The following is a 23,470-nucleotide window of genomic DNA, read 5'->3' as shown; positions in this document are numbered from 1 at the left end:
TTTTCTTGTATACTTCTCTCCTATTATAAATGCATTCTTGCCCACTTTGTTATTTTAGATAAATTAGGTTTACGTTTGCATACTAAAATCTTAAATATCTGAAGTACTTTCAGCCCATTTTTTCTAAAATGTTAACATCAAAGATTATTCTCTCTTTTCACAGGTCATGTGTCTGGCTCTATGTGGGTGCTGTAGAAATATAAATATATGCTTCACTTTCTTATCTATGAGTAGAAAATGTTGCAGAAAAAGTGATATAGAAATAATTTTCCCATGCAAAATAACAAATAGTTCAAACACCATTTTTGCTACATGCCATTTTAATTAATTATTCAGAAATCGTTTTGTCATAATTCTCTGTGTGCTATTTTTATTACTTTGTCCAGTCTGTGGTTTTAATTTTTTTATAAGGACCCTACCTTGTCAGTTATGCACTTTGCAATAACCTCAATTATGTTCAAAGGCAATTTTATATGTATCTTTTATAACACACCATTGGAATAATTTTTGCACAGAGGTTAGTATACATAAGCTAGTAAAACGTTTAGAGTTGTCCAGGAAGGGCTTCTTCCCTTTCCTGATGGACACAACTGCTTAGGATTGATTAGCCAGTCTGTGCACATACTTGGTAAGGCTACATGTAGCAAAAACTTCAACCTTAGCATTTGCTTTTTCATCTCTTCTACAATCCATGCAGCCTACAAAAAATTTATTTTAAGTCCTGCCTCCACCAATTCCTAGTTTCATAACCTCAGGTAAGCTTTACCACCTTCCTAATTCTCATTTACTTAATTTATAAAACAAGGATTCCAACTCTTAACTCTTCATGCAATTGTAAGGTTTGAATTAGATAAAATAATTAATAGACTTCAGTGACAGTAAAGCCTTTCATGGAATGTGTGGCACATAGCAAATACAAAATAAAAGGTAGCTATTATAAATATTTTAAGCATCTCTAGGTATAAGGCAGGCTTACCCTTAAAACAACCCTCCTGTCCTTTCTTACAAAGCCCCTGTGATTTTTTACTTATTTATTTATTTTTTATTATTACAAGTTTTAGGGCACATGTGCACAACGTGCAGGTTTGTTACATATGTATACATGTGCCATGTTGGTGTGCTGCACCCATTAACTCCTCATGTAGCATTAGGTGTATCCCCTAAGGCTATCCCTCCCCCCTCCCCCCACCCCACAACAATGAGAACACATGGACACAGGAAGGGGAACATCGCACACCCGGGCCCCTGGGATTTAAAATCAGCAAAAGCAGCAGGAAATCTGGGCGGTGACAAAAGAAACCTCTGTGTTAGTGGAGTGCAGGGAAAGGAGAGAATAATTCTGATGAGGGCATGGGTCAATGCAGAGGTCTTCTCGGTGGTCAGAAGACGTTATTTTAGAAATACAAAATCTGTGTATTTTTAAGAAAATCTATCATTAGAAATTGTTGCGGCTAAGGCCATGATTCATGCAGAGAATAAGAATAGTTCTTCCTTGACTGTGAAGTGTCATTGAAGAAAACATTCAAGAACTGAGGGTAAAAGTAAAAGTGGCTTTCTAAGAAAGAGAAAAAAATTAGTCTCATTAATCCAGAATCTGCCAATTGCTTTCTATAACATCCCAGAAAAAGAAAATTAAAATGTTGACCTTTGTTCAACTAATAAATCTTATTTTTATGCTAAATTATCTTTACCTTTGTTTTGCCTAATAATATATATTAACTTGATCACATTGGCTTAAAATAATATCGAATGATTCATCCGGATTTCTTGCACTTTTCCATGAATGACAGAATTCCTAACACATAATTTCCTTCAAAACTCTTTGCAGGTCTTCTTAATAGGTAAGATCGCGTCTCCGACTCAGAACTGGACAGAAAATAAACTGTTTGGGCTTTAGAAAACACAATCAAAATCTTAAGCAGGATGTTCCTATTAAGAAATATAAAATAGCCATATTTTCATTTTCTGGGGGATAGCTTTTAATGGAAGCGAAACATCAAAAACTATCCTGATTACATTTTTAATAATTTTCTTACATAAATAGTAAAAGAGCTGGCTTGAGTATGAAGGTGTATTTTAAATGCCTTTCTATATTTTAACATTGGATTCCCCACAAAACAAATAACTAAACCATAAATTACTTTTTAAAAATGTTCTCATTTACCATCATATCAGTTTTTACAATAGAAAACGGTTAATGTAATGTTCCTTTTATATTCAATACTCAATTTATATATATATATATTTTTTTATTATACTTTAAGTTCTAGGGTATATGTGCACAATGTGCAGGTTTGTTACATATGTATACATGTGCCATGTTGGTGTGCTACACCCATTAACTCATCATTTACATTAGGTATATCTCCTAATGCTATCCCTCCCCCTCCTGCCGTGAGCTTTGCCTTTTGTTTTTAAATTTTTATTTCCTTGTCCTCTAAGGATCATATTTTTTTCCATACCAATTTAGCACCTACTGTTCTTAAAGTGAACAAATCCAACTTCATTTTTGGACCATTAACTTTTAATTATTTCCAGGGGAACTCATTTTATTAGTGCAAGCAAGCTAAAGGAATGAAATATATAATTTTCACTAAAATGCTCCATTTAGATACTCCATATATGTTTGTTAGATTGAATTTGTTGAAGTCTAGCCTTTCTACATTATAACCATATAAAGTGCAGCCACCACAGTTGGTTAACATATAAACAAAACTTTAAAATTACTTGGATCATCTTGAAAAAGCAATTATAAACATATGTAATGCTAAATAATTCTGCAGACTTTATCTCCAGTTTGCCAAATGGTACTCAGATGGAAAGCAAACACTGTATTTGCTGACCTGAAAATCAAAGATAACTTAAAAGAATGTCTTGATATTTCAGGTGGGACTTAGTTATTAGGAGAACTTGGCTTAAGCACCTATTTCTTCAGAGTTTGGAAAAAAAGAAAACAGGTTTCTATTCGTTATCCACGTCCCTCATTAAAGACTGGTAGATGACTCAGTGGCCAAAAGAAGACAGAGACCAAAATGCAAAATAGATTATTAATAAGTAGATAGATAATATAGGTAGCTATAAATATACAGAGTTCAATACTATTCATATTTTGAAAAAAGACAAGAATTACATGCATTTTATATCCCACATCTAGTAAGTCAAGTACTATCTTTCCAGAGGAAAGTTATGTAGCATATAGATTCAGTACTGATAATTTTCTGCTTCTGAAAAGTTTTGAATTTTTCTGAGTGCCCAAATTGCCTTAACAAACTTTTATATATAGAGAGATATATATATATATAATATATAGCCTTCCTTTCTTTTAAAAAGTGTGTTCCTTTGTTTATCGATGGTTTTATTATAGACAATATGTGTGTGTGTGGTAAAAATTCAAATCTTTCAAAGATCTCATTGTGATGAAATGGTAATATGTATTTCTCTTTATGCCAGTTTCCAATTCATGACAGGTTCTCCAAAGGGAAGCCCTGTTATTAGTACCTTATGTATTTTTTTCAAAAGTATTATTTACATCAAAATATATTTCAAAATGCTTTTATGTTATGGATAAAATAACATCATACCTCACTGTATTGTTATAATTAATCCACACAAAAATAATTAGTACACTTTTGTTAAACTTAGGTTTGGAAGGCTTAAAAGGAGGTAAAAATAAACTTCTACTTTGCATTCTTAAAAGACAATCTTGTTTATGCTATATTTCAGGACAAGCAATTTAATAGAAAAGCGAAGATTCTTCATTAAAATTTGAAAAAAAAAGAATTATAAAAGGTCTTGTACTAAAATAAATTCAAAGTTCAATTTATCTCTTATAGCATTGTAAGCTAAAAGCAACCATCTTAGTTGTATGGCATTTTTAGAACCTCCTTAAATTTCTTTAAAACACTGATTACCACTTGGATAGCAATAATTTAAACTCAGAACTAAAGAAAGTTCCAATCTTTTTAACTAGTTCACAACATTCTAAAATCTTCTGATTTATGTATCATATATACTACACTTATTCAAAAGATTCTTACTTTCTTTTATCAGGCTCTATTTCATTAGCTCTTCATATGTTTTAATAATAAATATATCTACAGATTTTTTCTATAATATTTCTCAATTCCAAATTAAGAATGAATAAGTGCTTCCATACAACTTAGGCAAAATCACTGCAGCTTCCAGGCCCCTTAGCTCAGACATACAAGATCAGCATTTCTACTGCCCTAGTCCTAGACTACCTCAGCTTTCCCCAAGAAGGCTTATTAAAAAGCCGAATCCCTGGGATCCACTTTGGACCTACTGAATATGAATCCTTAGTGAGCTGTAGAGCAACCTGTATCTTGACAAAATTCTATGCCAATTCTTAACTGTATTAATGTTAATATTATGCTGTGAAATAAGCCAGGCATAGAAAGATGAGTACTGCATGTTCTCATGCACGTGGAAGCTAAAAATGTTGATCTCATAGAAGTAGAGAATAGAATAATGGCTACTAGAGGTAAGAAAGGCTGGGGAAAGGGGGAGATACTGAAAAGGTTGTTAATGAATACAAAATACAGCCAGATAGTAGGAATAAGTTCTAGTGTTCTATTTTTGGGCAACTAACTTTTAACTATTTTAATATATATTTAATAACATATATTTAGTATATATTTAATAACATTCATATTTATTTACACTTATATGAATTGGGGGGCAACTAGTCGAACATCCTTTTATTATCACTGGATGAACAGCATCTATTATGTACTTCTCTATGAAATATATATTTAATATATATTTAATTGAGTATTGAATATAAAAAGAACCTTAGATTAACAGTTTTCTATTGAAAAGGGTGATATGATGGTAAATGAGAACATTTTTCAAAAATAGTGTACAGTTTAGTTATTTGTTTTGTGGGGAATGTAATGTTAAAATACAGAAAAACATTTAAAATACATGTTTATACTCAACCCAGCTCTTTTAATATTTATGTAAGAAAATTATGAAAGTGTCATCGAGATCGATTCTGATTTTACACTTTTGTTAAAAGCTATCCCTTAGAAAAGTGAAAAGATGACTATTTTACATTTCTTAATAGGAACATCCTACTTAAGATTTTGATGATGTTTTCTAAATGCTAAAGCATTTATTTTCTATCCATTTCTGAGTCAGACATGCAGCCTTACCCATTAAGAAGACTTGCAAAGAGCTTTGAAGTAAATTGTGTGCTAGGAATTACAGTTATGTTAATAACTGAAATTAACAATTTATTGTATATTTTCAAATAGCTAGAAGAGCAGATTTTACAGGTTCCTAACACCAAGACATACTAAATGTTTAAGGTGATTGATATGTTAATTATATTGATTTGATCATTACACCTTGTATACCTGTATTAAAATATCACACTGTACCCCATAAATGTGTATAATTGTTATGTGTCAATTAAAGGTAATAAAAGCAAAAAGATCTACAAAAAAGAAACTTTGAGAACTACTGAAATTGGGTCCATTCAGCTCTAAGGAATATCAGAATCTGATATATCTAGATGCCAGCTGTATTTTTCATTCCAGGATACAGAGTAAGCAGGCTTTACTGCTTTGTTCAAGGTGAGATTGTTTATTGCTGGCTGTGCTACTAGGTATCCAACCAGACATTTCCACATAATTCACCTAAGGTCATAAAACATGGCCTCCTTTCCCGTAGTATTCTTGGGATTTTTTTTAAATCTTTTGAATAACTCAGGAATGCTTCCTCAATTTTTGAATGCTCCTGAACCTCGGGTACCTGGCAGCTGAGTACCTCCTGACACAGAAAGCCCAAATACACTTACTATAAAATACACCGTTTGATGCTGCAATCCCATTACTGGGTATACACCCAAAGGACTGTAAATCCTATTAGAATAAAGATACATGCACACATGTATTCATTGCAGCACTATTCACAATAGCAAACACGTGAAATCAACCTAAATGCCCATCAATGGTAGACTGGATAAAGAAAACCTGGTACATATACATGACGGAATACTATGCAGCCATAAAAAAAGAACAAGATCATGTCCTTTGCAGGAGCATGGATGAAGCTGGAGGCCATTATCCTTAGCAAACTAACCAAGGAACTGAAAACCAAATACTGCATGTTTTCATTTATAAATGGGAGCTAAATACAAGAAAACGTGAATACAAAGAGGGGAACAACACATACTGGGGGCCTACCAAAGGTCGGAGGGTGGGAGGATGGAGAGGATCAGAAAAAATAACCATTGGTTAGTAGGCTTAGTATCTGGATGACAAAATAATCCACATATCAAACTCCCACGATGTGAGTTTACCTATATAACAAGCCTGTATGTGTACTTCTTAACCTAAAATAAAAGTTAAAGAGAAAAAGAATACGCTATAGAGACAGAATCTCAAGTAGTGCAGACCTACACTAGTGTGGTCATCAATTTCAGACTTACGAGCAATTTAACTGCAAACAATTAAACTCTAATCTTTCTTTGATGCCTTCAATTAGAAACGACAGCAATTCTTCCTCTTTCTGTCTATGATGACTAGGTAGCATGACAATAAAGTATTCCAATTAATATTTTTCAATTAAATAATTTTGTTGAATCTGATATTTCAGCAAGGACTTTTTTTTAGCAAAGACAAAAATGGATTTTGTCCAAATTATAAGTAGATTCATATTTTTAATTTTAAACTTGGCATTCAACTTATATAGTGAAAATTACAACATTTTTAGCTATCAAAATATTACTAATCAGTAATTCTGATAAGCAAAAAGAAGGAGTGTCAACTTACAAGGAAGTCAGCGTATTGGAACCCGGATCAACAAAACTTTGTAAAACTCTTAATGCTTGGTGAGTTCTAAATGTCTATCTGAAATTAGGTGCTTTGGCAAGCAAAACTTTATCCTATCCCAATCCATTAAAATAAGCCTAAAGTTGTAATTAATTTTAGAACCGGGCTCTTGGATTTCCTACATGGCTTTCATTTTGATTATTAGGTATGAATTTCACAACTAATCACTAAAGCGAGTTAATTTCCTTATATGAAACAATCATGTAAATTTATAGTCTAAAAGTCGCTTCAAATATGAACTTAGACCATAATGGCAAAAGGGTTATAAGCAATGCTTTGTCTCTAGGATATAAAAGTCACCTTTGAACAGGAACAATTATACTGACTCTAACTACTGATTTATTTTAATTTACAAATTTGACTCTTGGTCATATATTCCAAGAATATCTAGCTCGTCATTCAACAATTGTGGTGTCCTGATTCTCTCCTTTCAATCTTAAAATTCTTATAGCTAAATTAGTCCAAGAGAATGCTTTATATGCCCCTGAAGGATGAGCATGGAAGCCGCCCCTTGTTGGAAGGCTAGGCTCTGTGGTGAACAAGTAGGCAAAACTCAGATAAAGTCAAAATATGCTAGGAATTCCCTTAGTATGACATTCTTCAGGAGCCTGACACATTGTCTCTTAATACACCCAGTTTTTCCTGCAATGTCAGAATGCACTGTGAGGCCTTGGGTTGACCCTACATAAAGTTGTTGGCTTACTTTGAAAACCTCACTGTATGGAAAATACCCATAGTTTTTTTTTTTTTTTTTCCTTTCAGTTCTGGGATGTATGTGCAGAATGTGCAGGTTTGTTGCAGAGGTATACATGTGCCACAGTGGTTTGCTGCACCTATCAACCTGCCATCTAGGTTTTAAGCCCCGCATGCATTAGGTATTTGTCCTAATGCTCTCCTTCCCCTTGCCTCCCACCCCCTGACAGGTCCCAGTGTGTGATGTTCCCCTCCCTGTGTCTGTGTGTTCTTATTGTTCAACTCCCACTTATGAGTGAGAACATGCGGTGTTTGGTTTTCTGTTCCTGTGTTAGTTTGCTGAGAATTATTGTTTCCATCTTCATCCATATCCCTGCAAAGGACTTACCCACAGTTTTTTTAAAGTCACACTTAATGCTGCAAATATACCCACTTAAAGGGGCACATAGAGACAAAACCAAAGGAAAAAGGCATATTCATGTTTCTCTGTTACTTTCATTCGGAAGAAAAAGATTAGTGATTCGGGAAAGGTTGGATCGGTTGAACTACCTAAATTTGTTTTCTGTCTCTCTCTGTCTGTTTCCAAACTTAGTTTAATTTCTGTAAGCTAAATGAGCATATGATGTGAGTGCATTTTATTTGCAAAAATTAGCTGCCCCTATGTAAGAAGGAATTATTTTACCCTTAATTAATTTTAATCAATAATACATTTTCATATTATTAACCAATTAGCCAACATTTCTGACTTGATAAATTTTCAAAATTTTTGAAATGTAATACAAATGATTTATTTAGATTTCACTATGTAAAACTATATATCGTTTGTATATAATTTTATATATAATATAATTTATATATTACATATAATTTTTATATATTATGTTTTATATATATATAAAACAAGTATAACACTGGCGCCTACTTTTAAATCAATTAATTTATGAAATATAGGTGAGTCTTTTTGTTTCTCTTTTCATTACTGCAAAGGAATTAAGTTCATTCAATGGAAAATAACAGCAGTTCCAGAGTACACTCAGGGAAATGCAGTAGAAATAACAAAGTTGAAAAATGTAGAAAAGTTGTTAGGAAACATCTTTTTTCCATCATCTCATATTTTTTTCCCAAATAATTATGTGATACTACTATTCTGTAAATATATATCTTTACCATTAATAAGGAGGGGCTTATTCTGTTCATTCTTTTAATGAATGGAATCATGGAATACTTTTATTTATATGTTTTTACCAGTAGCAAGCTTATAACTTTGATTGGATCAAAGAAAATATAAGGTGGAAAATTTTGTTTTAAAGTGAGGCACCAAAAGACTAACACCAAGAGGTTAAGTGTTCATCACGCCTCACTGCGAATATCTTATGCCATCCACCAATTTACTTCTCTCTATAGCAATTTGGTTAACACTGACAAAACCCAGTGGACAGTAACAGCCAAATGGGCAATTAGAATTCTCAGGAAAGTAGATATTCCTGGCCTCAATTATCTGCATAATTCAGTCCAACCATATGTGTAAAATATCTGTATTTGTCCAGACACTGTGTTGGGTATTGTAGAAGATGCTAAAATGAGTAAAAGTGCATTTCTACTCCTTAGAAGAGCTTACGTTTCCTTATTTCTCCTTTGCTGGTTCCTCCTTCTGTCTCCCAATTCAGGCGGCAAAAATTCAAATCATACAAAAAGTCCTTAATAAACAGTAACAGTCTCATGTCTCTCCCTCTTCACTTGTTTCCCGCGTGACAAATATTGTGGTTTCTCACATATCTTTTCAGAGGTTTTCTATGTCTATCCAAACATACCTGTATGTAAATGTATTTAAAACAATTCTACATAATGAAAAATTAGCATCATACCTTATGATGCCATGCCACAAGGTTAGTTTCTGAAACCTCTTAAGTTGCTTTCAATTTATACTGTCTCCATAGCTGATTTCATTCAGTCCCATGAATTTAAACACTATCTATGTGATAATGATTCTACAATCTGAACCTCTAGCCTTTCTTGGAATTCCTGGCTTACATATCCCCTATCTACTCAACATTTCCACTTGAAGTCTGATAGGCATCTCAGACTTATCTTGTTCCAAAGCAAACTCTTTATTTCTTTGCATCCTAGTCTTTATTTCTTGTGCTGTCTTACCCATCTCAAAAGAGTGCCAAAATCCACCAAGTCGCTGAAACAGAAATCTAAGAAATATCCTTGATTCTTCTTTTTCCCATCTACTTCACTTCATTAGTAAATAATCTGTTTCGGAAAACCAAACAGGTTTCCCTCTTATGTTCTCACTCATAAGAGGGAGTTGAACAACGAGAACACACAGACAAAGGGAGGGGAACATCACACACCACGGCCTGTCAGGGAGTAGGGGACAAGGGGAGGAATAGCAGTAGGACAAATATGTAATGCATGTGGGGCTTAAACCCTAGATGGCGGGTTGATAGGTGCAGCAAACCACCATGGCACATGTATACCTATGCAACAAACCTGCATGTTCTGCACATGTATCCCAGAACTTAAAGTAAAATTAAAAGAAAAAAGAAATGTAAAATAGCTAACCACTATAGAAAACCAACTTGATAGTACCTTTTAAAGTTACATATTTACCACCCAACCCAGAGAAATGAAAACATCTGTCTGTAAAAATAGTTGTACATGAATATTCATAGTGGGTTTATTGATCACTCATAAAAGCCTCTAAAAACAACCCAAGTCTTCATCTACAAGCAAATAGTAAATAAATTGTTGTGTATTTACTCACTCAACAATTAAAAGGACAAAATTTCTGATATTTGAACTAGTATAGTATGGATTAATTGAAAAAATGTTACGTTGAGTGAAAGAAAGCTAAAATCAGAATTGTAAATACTGTGTGATTCCCTTTATATATAGGTGTAGATTGGGCAGAATAAATATATGATGATAGGAAGAAGATCAGTGGTTGCTACATAAGGTGGTGGTACCAGGTGAGGAGGAATTCGCTGTAAAGGAGCATGAAGGAAATCTGTATTTTGATGTGGTGATGGTTACATGGGAATTTACACTTTTTAAAGCTGCCTCATACATTTAAAATGTGCGTATTTTATTATATGTAAATTATACTTCAATAAACTTGATTAACATACACACACACACAAATAATCAGTTTCCTTCCCAAACACCTTGCATTCATTCATCTCTCCTGATCCTCAGAATCATCATCCTTGTCCAAGTTATTATCATACCTCCTGTGCACTATTGCACAAGCTCACTACCAGCCTCCTCCTCTTCATTCTGAACCACTCCCCAAACAAACAAATAAACAAACAAACAAAAACTCTGTTCTCCATGAAGCAGCCAAAGTTCCATTTTTTTAATATGGTAAAATCACATCCCTTCTTTGCATAAGTTATAAAGTCTAAATTCTTTCCATTATTCTGAGGATAAAACTCCCTAGCTTACAGAGTCATCTGTGTCCCAGCACTTGGGTAGCTTTCTGAGCTTATCTGATGTCACTCTCACTCCAGACCAGCTCAGAATTCTCCCAATGCACTAGGCTTATTTCCTTTCCTCATCAGGTCAGACTTGGACCCACCACAGGGCCACTGCATGGGCCATTCAAATGGCATTTCAAGGTTCTTTGCTTTCACCTCGCTGTAGCTGCCTACCCATCATTCAGATCTTTGTTTATTTATTACCCCCTCCAAAAAGCCTTTCCTGGCCACCGAGTCAAGAACAACTACTGGCTCTTTCAAATCCAGCACACAACCCATCACTATCTGACTTTGTTTGCCTAATTATTACTTCATTAATTTTCTGGCTTACTAAGCTAAACTCCAAGCTCCATGAGAGCTATGGTTTTGATTAATGTTTGATTATTGCTCTAACTACCTTAGTGTTTAGATCAATGCCTAACATGTGTTATGCATTCTATACATTGTTAAGTAAATAAATGAGTGAATGAATACTTTAAGTGCAAAGAATATATTTTCATTTAAAAACTAATCAAACCATGCTGTCTTCAAAAGAGCAAGGTTACTTAAAGATGATATCAAAAAGTAAACTCCTGCTATTGTTACCAATTTTGCTATATTATCCCCTTACATTTTCCTGTTTATTTCTCTTACCATAACACTCATCACTATTAACTCTATTTTCTATATATCTATTTGCTTAAACTCTGTCTCCATATACCAAAATGAAAGCTCTCCTTGGGAAGTGATTTTGTCTGTCTTTTTTCACTACTGAACACACAGTCTTGGTGAGTGACTTGAACAGAGACACTCACAAATTTTTGTGGAATGAGTGAAGCTATAAGGTACAGTTGAAAGTGATTGATTAGGTATTCTCAGTCTGCCATGAGGAAACAAAAGCACTCTTAATTCAAAGAAATGGACCAAGTAATTTAAGTAAGCATTTGAGATCATGGATCTCCTTATGCTCCTATAACTCAAATTCTCTTAGAGCTTGGGAAAGCCATTGCAAACATTTTGCCTTAGTTTTTGCTCCTTGAAAAATGGAAATTAAATGAAATAAACAAACCAATTAAAATTATCTTATCTTTTCAGAGCAAGCCCTACTTGAAAGTTCAGTAATTACCACCAACCGATTATCATTCAGGGATAAGTAAGCACAAAGAAGAAAGTAAGAGCTATGGGAGAAAAAAATCAGAGGGCAATTTTTGTGCTGCTTAGGATAAGACTTCTCTTGTTTTGTTGAATTTCTTCATAAAAGCTCTAAAGTCTGGGGAAATGCTTCTGGGCAGCAAAGCAATGTTTCGAAGCTTACAGGTCTAAGGAGAAATTAATAAAAGGCAGTGGGGAAATTAAGTTGAACAAAAGTGCAATGAGGCATAGTTAAACCGATTAATTAAACAGGTTTTGATATGTATATAACTGAGTTGCTGAAGAATTAAAAATAAATCCAAGATTTTAAATAAGTGTTCGGTATTCAATAAAACACCAAAAGGTAACATTCAGAAAACACGCAGTTTTTTTTAGTAGTGTTCTTTGATGAATTTCTTTCTCATTCATATGCCTCACCAACTCTCTTTTCCCTAGTAATCTTAAAGAAACTATGCTTTCAATAATATGTAAAAGTCTTAGACTTTGCTCGATTTTCCTCTACATTCTTCTTACGCCAGTTTCAAAACAATGATACTTTCTTGTGGTATCAACTAGGAAAGATTTATTTTTCAGTAATATGTCTACAATTTTTCAGAAAACAATGAAAATTATCTTGCTTAATGCACCTACAATCTGGCAGGTGTGACACAGAACAGGTGTTGAAAACACAAGACCAAAAGCTGGGTGTCACAAAGACGGAGGTTTGATTCCAAACTTATCACTTATGAGCTATGAGACCCTGCACACATAGCTTAGCTCCTAAAAATTTCAGTTTCCTCCACTGTGAAAATGTTAAGTGTGATATTTGAAAATTCCTTGGCTTAATGTCTGGTAGAGACATTTCTCAATAAACTGAAAGTATTAACAGTAGAAGCAGATTCCAACTTGCAGATATGTTTCGATTGTCAAAATTGCTTGTTTGGAAGTTTAAACATATATTTCATCAAAAATTATATTAAAAAATGAAATGGTCAGTGGTAAGCAGGTTTCTAGATGAACCTTCAAAACCTTCATTTACCGTAACACGATTTAAGTCAAAAATTCTTCTAATTGTCTTCTGGTTAGGGTGGTCAAATGGTCCTTGTTTTTTTTCTGGACTTTCCTGGTTTTAGCATTGAAAGTCCCTCATCTTGGGAAACTCTTTGTGCTAGACAAATTTTAGCATGATTCCTTCGTTTGGAAGCTAATCATTATTCATTTGTTTATCCATTTTTTTTCTGCAGTCCCAGGTATGTTCTTAGGCTCTGGAGATATAAGGGCAAATCGGATATGGTCTCTGCCTTTAATAAACTTAGAGCCTAGCAAATAAGACAGACAAATGAACAAGCGTCAGCAAGTCCTACACAAAATGCTAATGATGGCGGCTTGCCCAGGATGCAAAGAAACATAGCTGATAGGCACCTCATGCAGACTTGGACGAGGTGATCACTGAAATGGATCTGAAGTAGGTATGCAGCTCAAACCAGTGCCTCCTATTTAATTCCTTTGGACATTTTCCATTTCTGAGCTCAGAATTCCTTAAATATACATATTAAAATGCAGTCTCTTTAGATTCCCTTATGTCGTTATCTAAACAGATTTTGAATAACTTCTGATATGCATATAATCTTTATGGAAAACTTAGTAAAATATCAATATAAATAACCAGAAACCCTTGCTTTTATAGCAGTTCCTCCTACTTTGGATATATAACTAACTTAAAAATCTCCTTTTAAAATTGCAAACTGCCTGCTTGCTTTTTTATTATTTGGAATTCATTTCACAAAGGAAATTACTAGAACGCCCTGTTAAATTGAAAGCAAAACAGACGTTATCATAAATAATATTGCTCTAGCCATAATACTGCAGTAGTTGCTCTAAGGTTAGTGAGTTAAAATGTTTCCCAAAGCTTGTGATCAAAATATCGGCATTTTATTTTTGCATTCTTCAATTAAGTTTTAAAGTATTCCTGGAGCATGTCTTTATCGTTACAGCAAATGCTATAGCAAGAAGATGATAAGACAGACTGCTCATGCAATCGAAAGCTTGGGTGTAACATACACGGATTAACAGCATGAATATTTGGTTTTCCTCCTGGGGAAAGAAACATTTTTCATAGACTCTGAAGGTGAGAAAGGCACTTATTTTCAGGCAGACTGTAAATTTCATGGGGGGCAGGGACCATGTCAATATTGTTTACTGCTGTGTTCCCAGTACCCAGAACATAACTGATGCACAAAATGGTTGAGTAAATAACAAAACAAATTTACAAGTCTTCATCCTGTATTTCCAACAAATGATTATTCAGTCTCTGAAAAGCTCTAGCAACTGAAAAACCATCTTTGCCACTTGTCAAAATCAGTAAACCTCTTTGACACCAGTAAATTATGCAGCTTAAGTTTCAGGGTTAGCTAATTTCAATATGACATCAAAACCACATATTCTATTTTTGTATTAGATTATGTCTCCAATCTTGACTAATAACCTTTGAGATGTTGCATAGAAATTTACTAAGAAGGTTCATATGATTATTATAAACCACCCTTGCTGTGAAAATATATCTCATAACATGCTTTCTGTAGAATATGAACCAAAATCTTTGGTTTATAGGCTCATCAACTGCTCTATAATCATCCTGTATTTTAAGTCCCACAGAGAATTATAAATATGTGTTAGACAATGGCCTTATTGACTATAAAGGCTCTTAGTAAGTTTGAGCTCTCAAAGGAAAATAGTAAAATACCCACTTATGAGTTTTGTTTTGCATTTTGATCATGATATCTACATATTTTATACATACAATATTGCTAATGCATACATATGTTACACAGTTGACATCCACTTCAAATTCAGTGGATTTTTTTTTTCTTATTTTTTGTAAAAATGGGGTCTGGCTATGTTGCCCAGGCTGGTCTTCAACTCCTGGGCTCAAGTGATCCTCCTGCTTTGGCCTCCCAAAGTGCTGAGACAACAGGCATGCACCCTCCATGCCCAGTTAATTTGTTAAAACTTTTTTGGTAGAAACAGGGTCTTGCTATGTTGTCCAGGCTGATCTTGAACTCCTGGGCTCAAGCAATCCTCCAACTTTGGTCTCTCAAAGTGCTGGGATTACAGGTGTGAGCCACTGCGCCTGTCCATAAGTTATTTTTTTTTAATTTCTAATCTTTTAAAATATCTTTTTAAATTTATTATTATTCTTATTATTATATTTTTACCTTTGAAGTTTACTACACCAACTGCAGTTGAAGCCAATCTGAGAAGATACACAGGGGCCACATCTGTTAAACTGGAGACATGCTAGGAAAGAGGAAAGAACAGATTCACCAAGACTAACAGGCAACTTGGGGGGAAAGAGATTACTCAATCAAAATAAAAATCACTGCCCCCTAATCCTCAGGATCAAAATGCCCATGCATGCCAAACACAATTATAATGGTAATTATTTAATACGATTATTATAACTACTGAACAGATCAGATCATCAAATTTGGAAATCATGTTTTCCACCTAGGTTTACATATTCACTTACTAGGTAATGGGGTCATCTCCACAGCCGAAATGTTGGTAATTTTTGACATTTGTAGCTCTACTCGGTGGTATTCATAAATTGTTCTTCTTCGAACATCTAGAAAAAAAAAAAGGAAAAAAAATCAACTTTTAACATTTCCCTGCTTACAAAACAACAGCATTTTAATAATGGATATAGAATTATATACATATAGCCCAATGTGGTTTTAAAATTAAGCCTCATCCTGTGAGAAGACTGATTAGAAAATATGTAAAAATCACATGCCAAGTAACCGGAAGTCTTTTTATCAGCAAAGTTGAAAATGTTGATTAGGGTCTCAGATATCTCACTTACCTATTAAGGCTTCAACTCATTGTCACTCAGACTATACTAAATATTTTTTTTGGATAGACTTACACATTTTCAAAGATTTTGACTCATGAAATCAAGAAGGTAAGATGATATCAAGAAGGTAAGATAATACCATTTCTTCCATACTAAAGCTAAAGTGTTTAGAAATGGGTAATTAGAAATGTTTCACAATCTAAATAAAGTTAATGGAGAATAACAATGTGATTGCTTTAAAAGTTTAGAATAAACTTCGATAAAAGTAAAACAGAAGTTAAATCATTCTTATATATCATGGTGATCATAGTTAATAATATTGCATTGTGCTTGAAATTCAATAAAAGAATAGATTTTTAAATGTTCTCACCATACACACACACATAATAACTATTTGAGATGATGAATGTGTTTATTAGCTTGATTGTGGGGAACATTTCAGCATGTATAAATATATCAAATCATCACCCTGTATATCTTAAATACATATGATTTTTATTTGTCAATTTTATCTCCATAAAGCTGGAGGGAAAAAAGGAACTTAAATCACTTTAAAAATAAGGATTGCTATGTATTAAATATACAGTATCATATCTAAGGAAGGTTAATTAACATTTATATTGCACGATGTAGTTTAAAAATCATTAGCAAATCCATCAATGTCCCTGAGGAAGAAGATAGATGGAGACTTTGACAAGAACTCTAATCATTTAAAATCCGATAAATATAAGCAAACCTGTTTTAACATCAAACCAGAACAAAACATTTAAATATACTTAAAATCCCCTTTTAAGCCTTATACTAATGTGCTCGCCTGGGTGTGGTCAATGTAAGTGGAAAAATAATGTTGTCAGCATTTTATTCCACTCTTGAAATGCCTGTAGTGATAAGAATGCATTTCTGGAATAACATCACACATATCAGTAATTAGTGAAGCTATAAACTATTTTTATTTTTGAGACAGGGTCTCCGTCTGTTGCCCAGTCAGTGGTGCAATCATGGCTCAATGCAGCCTGGACCTCCTGGGCTCAAGTGATCCTCCCACCTTAGTCTCCCAAGTAGCTGGGACTACAGGTATTTGCCACCATACCCACTTAATTTTGTCCTCATTTTTTGTAAAAATGGGGTCTGGTTATGTTGCCCAGGCTGGTCTTCAACTCCTGGACTCAAGTGATCCCCCTGCTTTGGCTTCCCAAAGTGATGGGATTACAGGCATGCACCCCCATGCCTGGTTAATTTGTTAAAATTTTTTGGTAGAAACAGGGTCTTGCTATGTTGCCCAGGCTGATCTTTAGCTCCTGGACTCAAGCAATCCTCCTACTTTGGTCTCCCAAAGTGTTGAGATTACAGGTGTGAGCCACTGAGCCAGTCCATAAGTTATTTTTAAAATACCACAGTATCCAACTCGGGGAAGTAATGTCATAGTGGTTAATAATACGTGCTCTGGAACATTCTGTCTGGGCTCAAATCACAGTTTTGCTATGAGGAATTTGTGTTACCTCAGGCTCCTTTGCTAGCTTTTCTGTGCCTCAGTTTCCTCATCTATAAAACAGGGATAATAGCACCTATATTACTGCATTGCTTTGAGGATTAAAATGAGATAATATAGGAATATTGCTAGACAGTCCCTTTCACATTGTAAATGCTCAATACATATTAGATACAATTTTTGCCTAACTTTAATATGACAACCTTAGATCATACAAGTTATATGCTGCATTTAATAATATAATCTCTATAGATCCAAACTCACTGAAATCACACTACAATCCTGGAATCAAACTTCTAGTAATTTTTCTCCATTCTTCACTTAGAGAAAGTTAAATTTATATTGAAATCATTAGAGCCAACGATGACCTCCTCTAAAATATAGAGCAGGGAGTGTGGTGGCCCAGATGATAGTGAGTTACCTTTTAGTAGAAGTGTTCAGAAAAGGAAGATACCTACTCATCCGAGAACTTGCAGAGGCTGTCAAATGTTTACTAATAACCTATAAGTATCTCTCCTTTCCTCTACTCATATCTTTTTTTTTTAATTATACTTTAAGTTCTAGGGTACATGTGCACAGCATGCTGGTTTGTTATATATGTATACATGTGCCATGTTGGTGTGCTGCACCCATTAACTCGTCATTTACATTAGGTATATCTCCTAATGCTATCCCTCCCCTCTCCCCCCACCCCACAACAGGCCCCAGTGTGTGATGTTGCCCTTCCTGTGTCTTTTTATCCACTTCTAATTATTCACCATGACATTGTACTGCCGAAGGGGTGGAGAAAGGGTTGAAGCAAACCCTTTTGGGGCTAGGAGTGGCTCTGGGTCACAGGCTGAAAATATCTCAGGAGTATCAGATTGGAAAACACTGTTTAAGAACTCTAATCCAGTGAAATTTTGGTATAACTGAAAGATGCATATACATTTTTCAAAAAGTAAACTTCATAAAAATCAGAGGAAATGCTGGTTTCATGGTACATAGTAAGGTTTCATGAAGTATATAAATCACATCTTTTTTTTTTTCAGTTTTTAAGACAAATAAAAAGATGGCTCATCTGTCTGTGTCTAAATAGGATTCATTCCTATGTATTGCTTTCCCATGTATTTTGCTAAACAATTAAGTTCTTATAAATAAATAAATAAATAATGTGGCCTTTCCATAAGATCACTAGGATGGGGGTTCTTGAGTCTTTGCACAGTACCTGTCATATTACTTGGTGCTTAAAATACTAGTATTCCTTTTATTTCATGTTACACTTTGAAATTCTCAACTACTAACAATGACTGAGAAGCTTCTGAGAGTTATTGATCGTGCATATGGAGTAAAGAGAAAGTGTGACCGTTTTTTGCTATGCTAGTTCTATTTCCTGCTCAGAAAACTCTAACTATTGAGAGGAGATGAATTTAACAAAACCCAAATTAATGAGAATTATTTTTGTTTGATGACCTGCCAATTAACAACAACTTGCAAACGGTCATTTATGTAGTATTTCAGAGATGCCTCTGTCAGAAACAAGTAATTAGAATTCTGGTTACCCCTGCCAATACTAGAAGCTTTCATTTGATTCCAAAAATATATTTCGCTCATGGGTCTTCTTCAAGAATAAGTCAAAATAAAGTTGAATTAAACGTTCAGTCTTAGCGATGGTGATTCAACTTCAATAGATCAATACTCACCCATTAGTGCTTTTTAAAAATTAAGAAAAATTAAATCTGAGCGGGTTAACACAGAGAGAGAAAACGTGATTGAAAGCTTAACGCGATGTGTTGCAAAGTGCAAATACTGCATGTTTTAGAAAGCCTGATCAGTATCAGCAGGAGGGACAATGTGATCACATGGAAACACCAAGAATCTTCTTTGATCAATATCCACTCTAGCTGAAGTGAACACAGACTAATGAGTACCTTGAGGCATGATTAGCCATGATCTAGTTTATTTTCCTGTCTTGAAAGCATAACATTCACACAGAGACTATATGAGAAATCTCCTAACTTGGCTTACTCATATTGTGTAAGTATTATATTTTGTCTGAATTGTCAAATGAATGATTTACTAACATTTCCCTATTTATGTGTTGCCAATGCTTAATGACTGGCTCCATATGGTTGTATCTTATTTCTTTTCTGGTTCAAATTGAGTCCAGCACAAGCACTGTTTACTGAGTACTCTTTAATGGAAATAGCCTGTATCGTATAACCACAAGATTCATTTCCAGCATGAAGACTCAGGAAAAGAGAGACTCTTGAGATACAATTGACACTATTATAGTGGCTACAAGCTTCCCACAGAAAAGTGCAATGCATTAGCAGAATTAGCTAGTTGGAGTTGTTAAATAAAGTAGCTACAAATAGAAAATGCATTTGCCAGAATCATTTTTAAAACTCCTCTCTGTAGTTCTAATTCTCTGAAATAATAATGTCATTAGGCATTCAATAAAACATAAACCTTAGTTGAGCATGAAATGCTAATTTAAGCCTTTGAGATTTTCCTGTCAACATTCCCTCACTGCTTGCAAAGTTTCAGGACACTGGTAAAACTTAAATGGCCAGAGTTCCTAAGTTACTTGAGTAAGCATAAAGGAAATAAAAAACAGGACCTAAAACAACCTCCAAATTTCTTTTTCTCTCACGTATACTTTACTAATGGCTTAAACCAGCTGCATTTCCTACCTTCGTTTGATAATTACTTTGCCCTGGACTTGAAATGTTCCCAAGACATTAACTGATAAACACTCAAGGTGATGGATACCCCAAATACCCTGACCCGATCATTACACAGTCTATGCAGGTAACAAATACTCACATGTCCGCATATGTAAAGTATTATGCATCAATAAAAGAAAAAAAAAATCAATGATAAAAGAGAGAACCAGAACCAGCAGTGGGACAGTAAATGGTCCGTGCAGCGTCATAGTGGGCCGGTGCGGCAGGTGGGCTGTGGGCCTGTGACAATATCATGGTTCCATTGCTGAGCGCTGCTTGTCCTGAACCTGGTGTTTTTGCAGGGAGACATGCCTCCCTGCTCCTGAGACTTATGGGAAGAAGGCATGATATATATTTGCCAAGTCATTACATCTCTGTCTCTCTCTTTTTTTTTTTTTCTCCTTTTCACAAAGGAGACTGTGATTTCATTAAATTGAATTGGGTGTGTTGGGGCTCAGAAAACAATATCCTAAAATGAAGGCCTCAGAGGCAGCCTCTGAAGCAAATGTTTTTCCTTTTCTTTCTTTTTTTAAATTCGTATAAATGTAAGGGGGTAGCAGTGCAATTTTGTTACATGGATATATTGTGTAGTAGTGAAGTCTGTGCTTTTGGCGTTTCTGTCACCCAAATAGTGTACCTTGTACCCAATAAGTAATTTCTCATCCCCAAACCCTCTCCCTGCTCCCACCCTTCCCAGTCTCCAATGTCTTTCTTCCAGGCTGGTCTGGAACTGGCAGGCTCAAGGGATCCTCCCACCTTGGCCTCCCAAAACGCTGGGATTACAGGCACGAGCCACTGCTCCCAGCTAGACACAGTTCTAAATTGTTAAAAATTTACTTTCTCTAAAAGTATTGTATAGGATTAAATGTTAATAAATCAACAAAATGAAATAAAATAAAGAATTTAACCACAAGCCATGAAGAAAGCCTTTCTTATTCATAACAATTTTAGAAAAATTCTCAAATATGTAAAAATTGATTAATCAGTGATTTCTATGTCCAGAAAATTTTAGATTTTTTTACTTGTCTTTAAAAATAAAGTCAGGGTCAGTCAACTAGCTTACATTAGAAATGTATGCATTAAACTAATAAAATATCATTTTGTACAATGCTCTCTTTCTTGTAAGTGTTTTATGAATAGTTACATTATGAGAAAACATCATGATTTCTATTTATTTCTGCTTTTGTTGAGTCTTTGGTGAGCTAGTGCATACTTGAGAATGTAAGCACCTAATGAAATTGTGCTGTTAAGAGAAGCAATTTTATCTTCTGAAAAATGAATACTTTTGAAGGGTTTTCCATCTTGAGGTGAGCAAAGGTAAGATGACACAGTTTACTGGAGATCTGTCGATTGATCTGTTTTTAAGTGAATGAGAAGACTACAACTTTGAAAATAACAAACGAGGCCTAGTTCCTCTGAAAGGGCTTGAACTGGGTTCTAGAAAATATTATAAAATAAAAAAAAGTTCAAGTTTTTCCAAGATTATTTGTATTTTTCATAAGTTTTGACCACATATTTTCATTATAGCTGCTACATAATTATAGTGAATGTGTCCTACCACTAAATCAAAATTGCAAATTGTTTTCTATGGGAAAAATTAGTTATAATGGTTATGTTTGAAAATTTGTTATTTAATAAATACACTTATATTGAAAATTTATTATTTAATCATATCTAATATTCTAGGGCCTTTTAAAAAGCAAAGAATAAAAATAATGTTTATGTAAATATTATACTTGGCATTTAATATTTTATTTAAATATGTGGATATGGTCTATTGTTACCCTATCCAACATGATAGCCACTAGGCAAATCTGGCTATTTAACATGAAGTTAATGAATTAAATTCAATTAAAAATTCAATTGCTCAGGCTCACTAGTCATATTGCAAGTTCATAGTAGCCACATGTGGCTACTGAAATCACACTATACAATTCAGATTCACAACATTCCCACCAGCACAGGAAGCTCTGAATAGCATACTGATCTATGCTATTATTATTATTTTAAATTTAAGCTTAAGATAGTGTGCATATTTCATGGGCAAAGCTGTGTTTTTGTTTGTTAAGGTTATCTTATTCACCGTCTAAAAGTAATTTTAAAAAATGGCTGCCTGTGCTGGGCATGGTGGCTCACACCAGTAATCCTGGCACTATGGGAGGCTGAAGCAGGAGGATCACTTGAGGTCAGGAGTTCGAGATCATCCTGGCTAACATAGTGAAACCCCGTCTCTACTAAAAATACAAAAATTAGCTGGGCGTGGTGGATGCACCTGTAATCCCAGCTACTTGGGAGACTGAGGCAGGAGAAGTGCTTAAACTCAGGAGGCGGAGGTTGCAGTGAGCCAAGATCGTCCCACTGCACTCCAGCCTGGGTGACAGAGTTAGACTCCATCTGAAAAAAGAAAAAAGGTGGTGCCTAGTCTGTAATCTTATAAAGAGACCACATACAGCAAAATATATACCTACAACTGTTCCTCAAAGAGTTCAATGACCCTCTTTGTAGTATTTCTAAAATATATTTGCTCTGCTAGTTGTCAGTTTTATTTCTGAAAATGCTTAATGTTTCTTATGGAGCTATGAATAATAACCAGCCAAGCAAAGGTGCATTGTAGCACAAACAATGTCAATAAATTTAAAACAGTAGATACTGATACAAAGAGGCCTGACATTAAGAAAGTACCAAATAATGTACTGTGAGTGAGAAAAATAAAGGAATATTCTAAGGGATTCAGATACAGTCACCGTCATAACTTGGAGTAGCACCATTTTAAGTGAGGTCAGCTGCTTTCCAGACTGGTTTCTAGTGCAAGGCCCTGCATGTGTGTGTTAACGTAACTTTCTCTTTACTTAAATGGCATGGCCTTATCCGTTCCAAATTAAAGAACCACATGGCATGAGTGGATTTTCTGAGTTTCTTGCTGGAAAGATTAGGCTCATTAAGTTTGAAAGGTAGAGAAACAGTGAGGCCCGATGGGATAAGTCAGCACCCCGGAGATTATGATTGAAATTCAAAATGTTACATTGGAGGAGAGAGAAACAAACTAGTGCAAGTGGCACTAGTGAGAATTGTACGTGTATCCAGGAAGACCTCTGCATGTTGTGTAAAGATTTGGAAGGACATAAGCTGAGGCTGAGAAAGAATTACTTAATAGAGCTATTTACCAAGAAATTATGGCAATTATAAACGACACATGAATATATGACAGTGTTAAAACTTTCTGGTAATCGAAAGACAATTAGAGCAACAATGAAATACCATTTTGTGCTTATCAAGTT

The 23,470-nt window shown here is 34.5% G+C and overlaps 1 protein-coding gene across 1 annotated transcript in view; it reads right to left on the bottom strand.

Moving 5' to 3' along the window:
• The window catches only part of PLXDC2 (plexin domain containing 2), a 479,884-nt gene that overhangs the window by 87,947 nt on the left and 368,467 nt on the right, over positions 1-23,470 (bottom strand). The window contains exons 8-9 of the mRNA XM_054503208.2: positions 15,672-15,767; positions 15,358-15,439 (exon numbers count right to left, since the gene is read on the bottom strand). Coding sequence (XP_054359183.1) covers positions 15,358-15,439; positions 15,672-15,767 — 178 coding nt within the window. The remainder of the gene's footprint in view (positions 1-15,357; positions 15,440-15,671; positions 15,768-23,470) is intronic.

This window comes from Pongo pygmaeus, chromosome 8, assembly GCF_028885625.2.
Source record: "Pongo pygmaeus isolate AG05252 chromosome 8, NHGRI_mPonPyg2-v2.0_pri, whole genome shotgun sequence".
NCBI lineage: Eukaryota > Metazoa > Chordata > Mammalia > Primates > Hominidae > Pongo > Pongo pygmaeus.
This window is presented reverse-complemented; position numbering and strand designations above follow the sequence as displayed.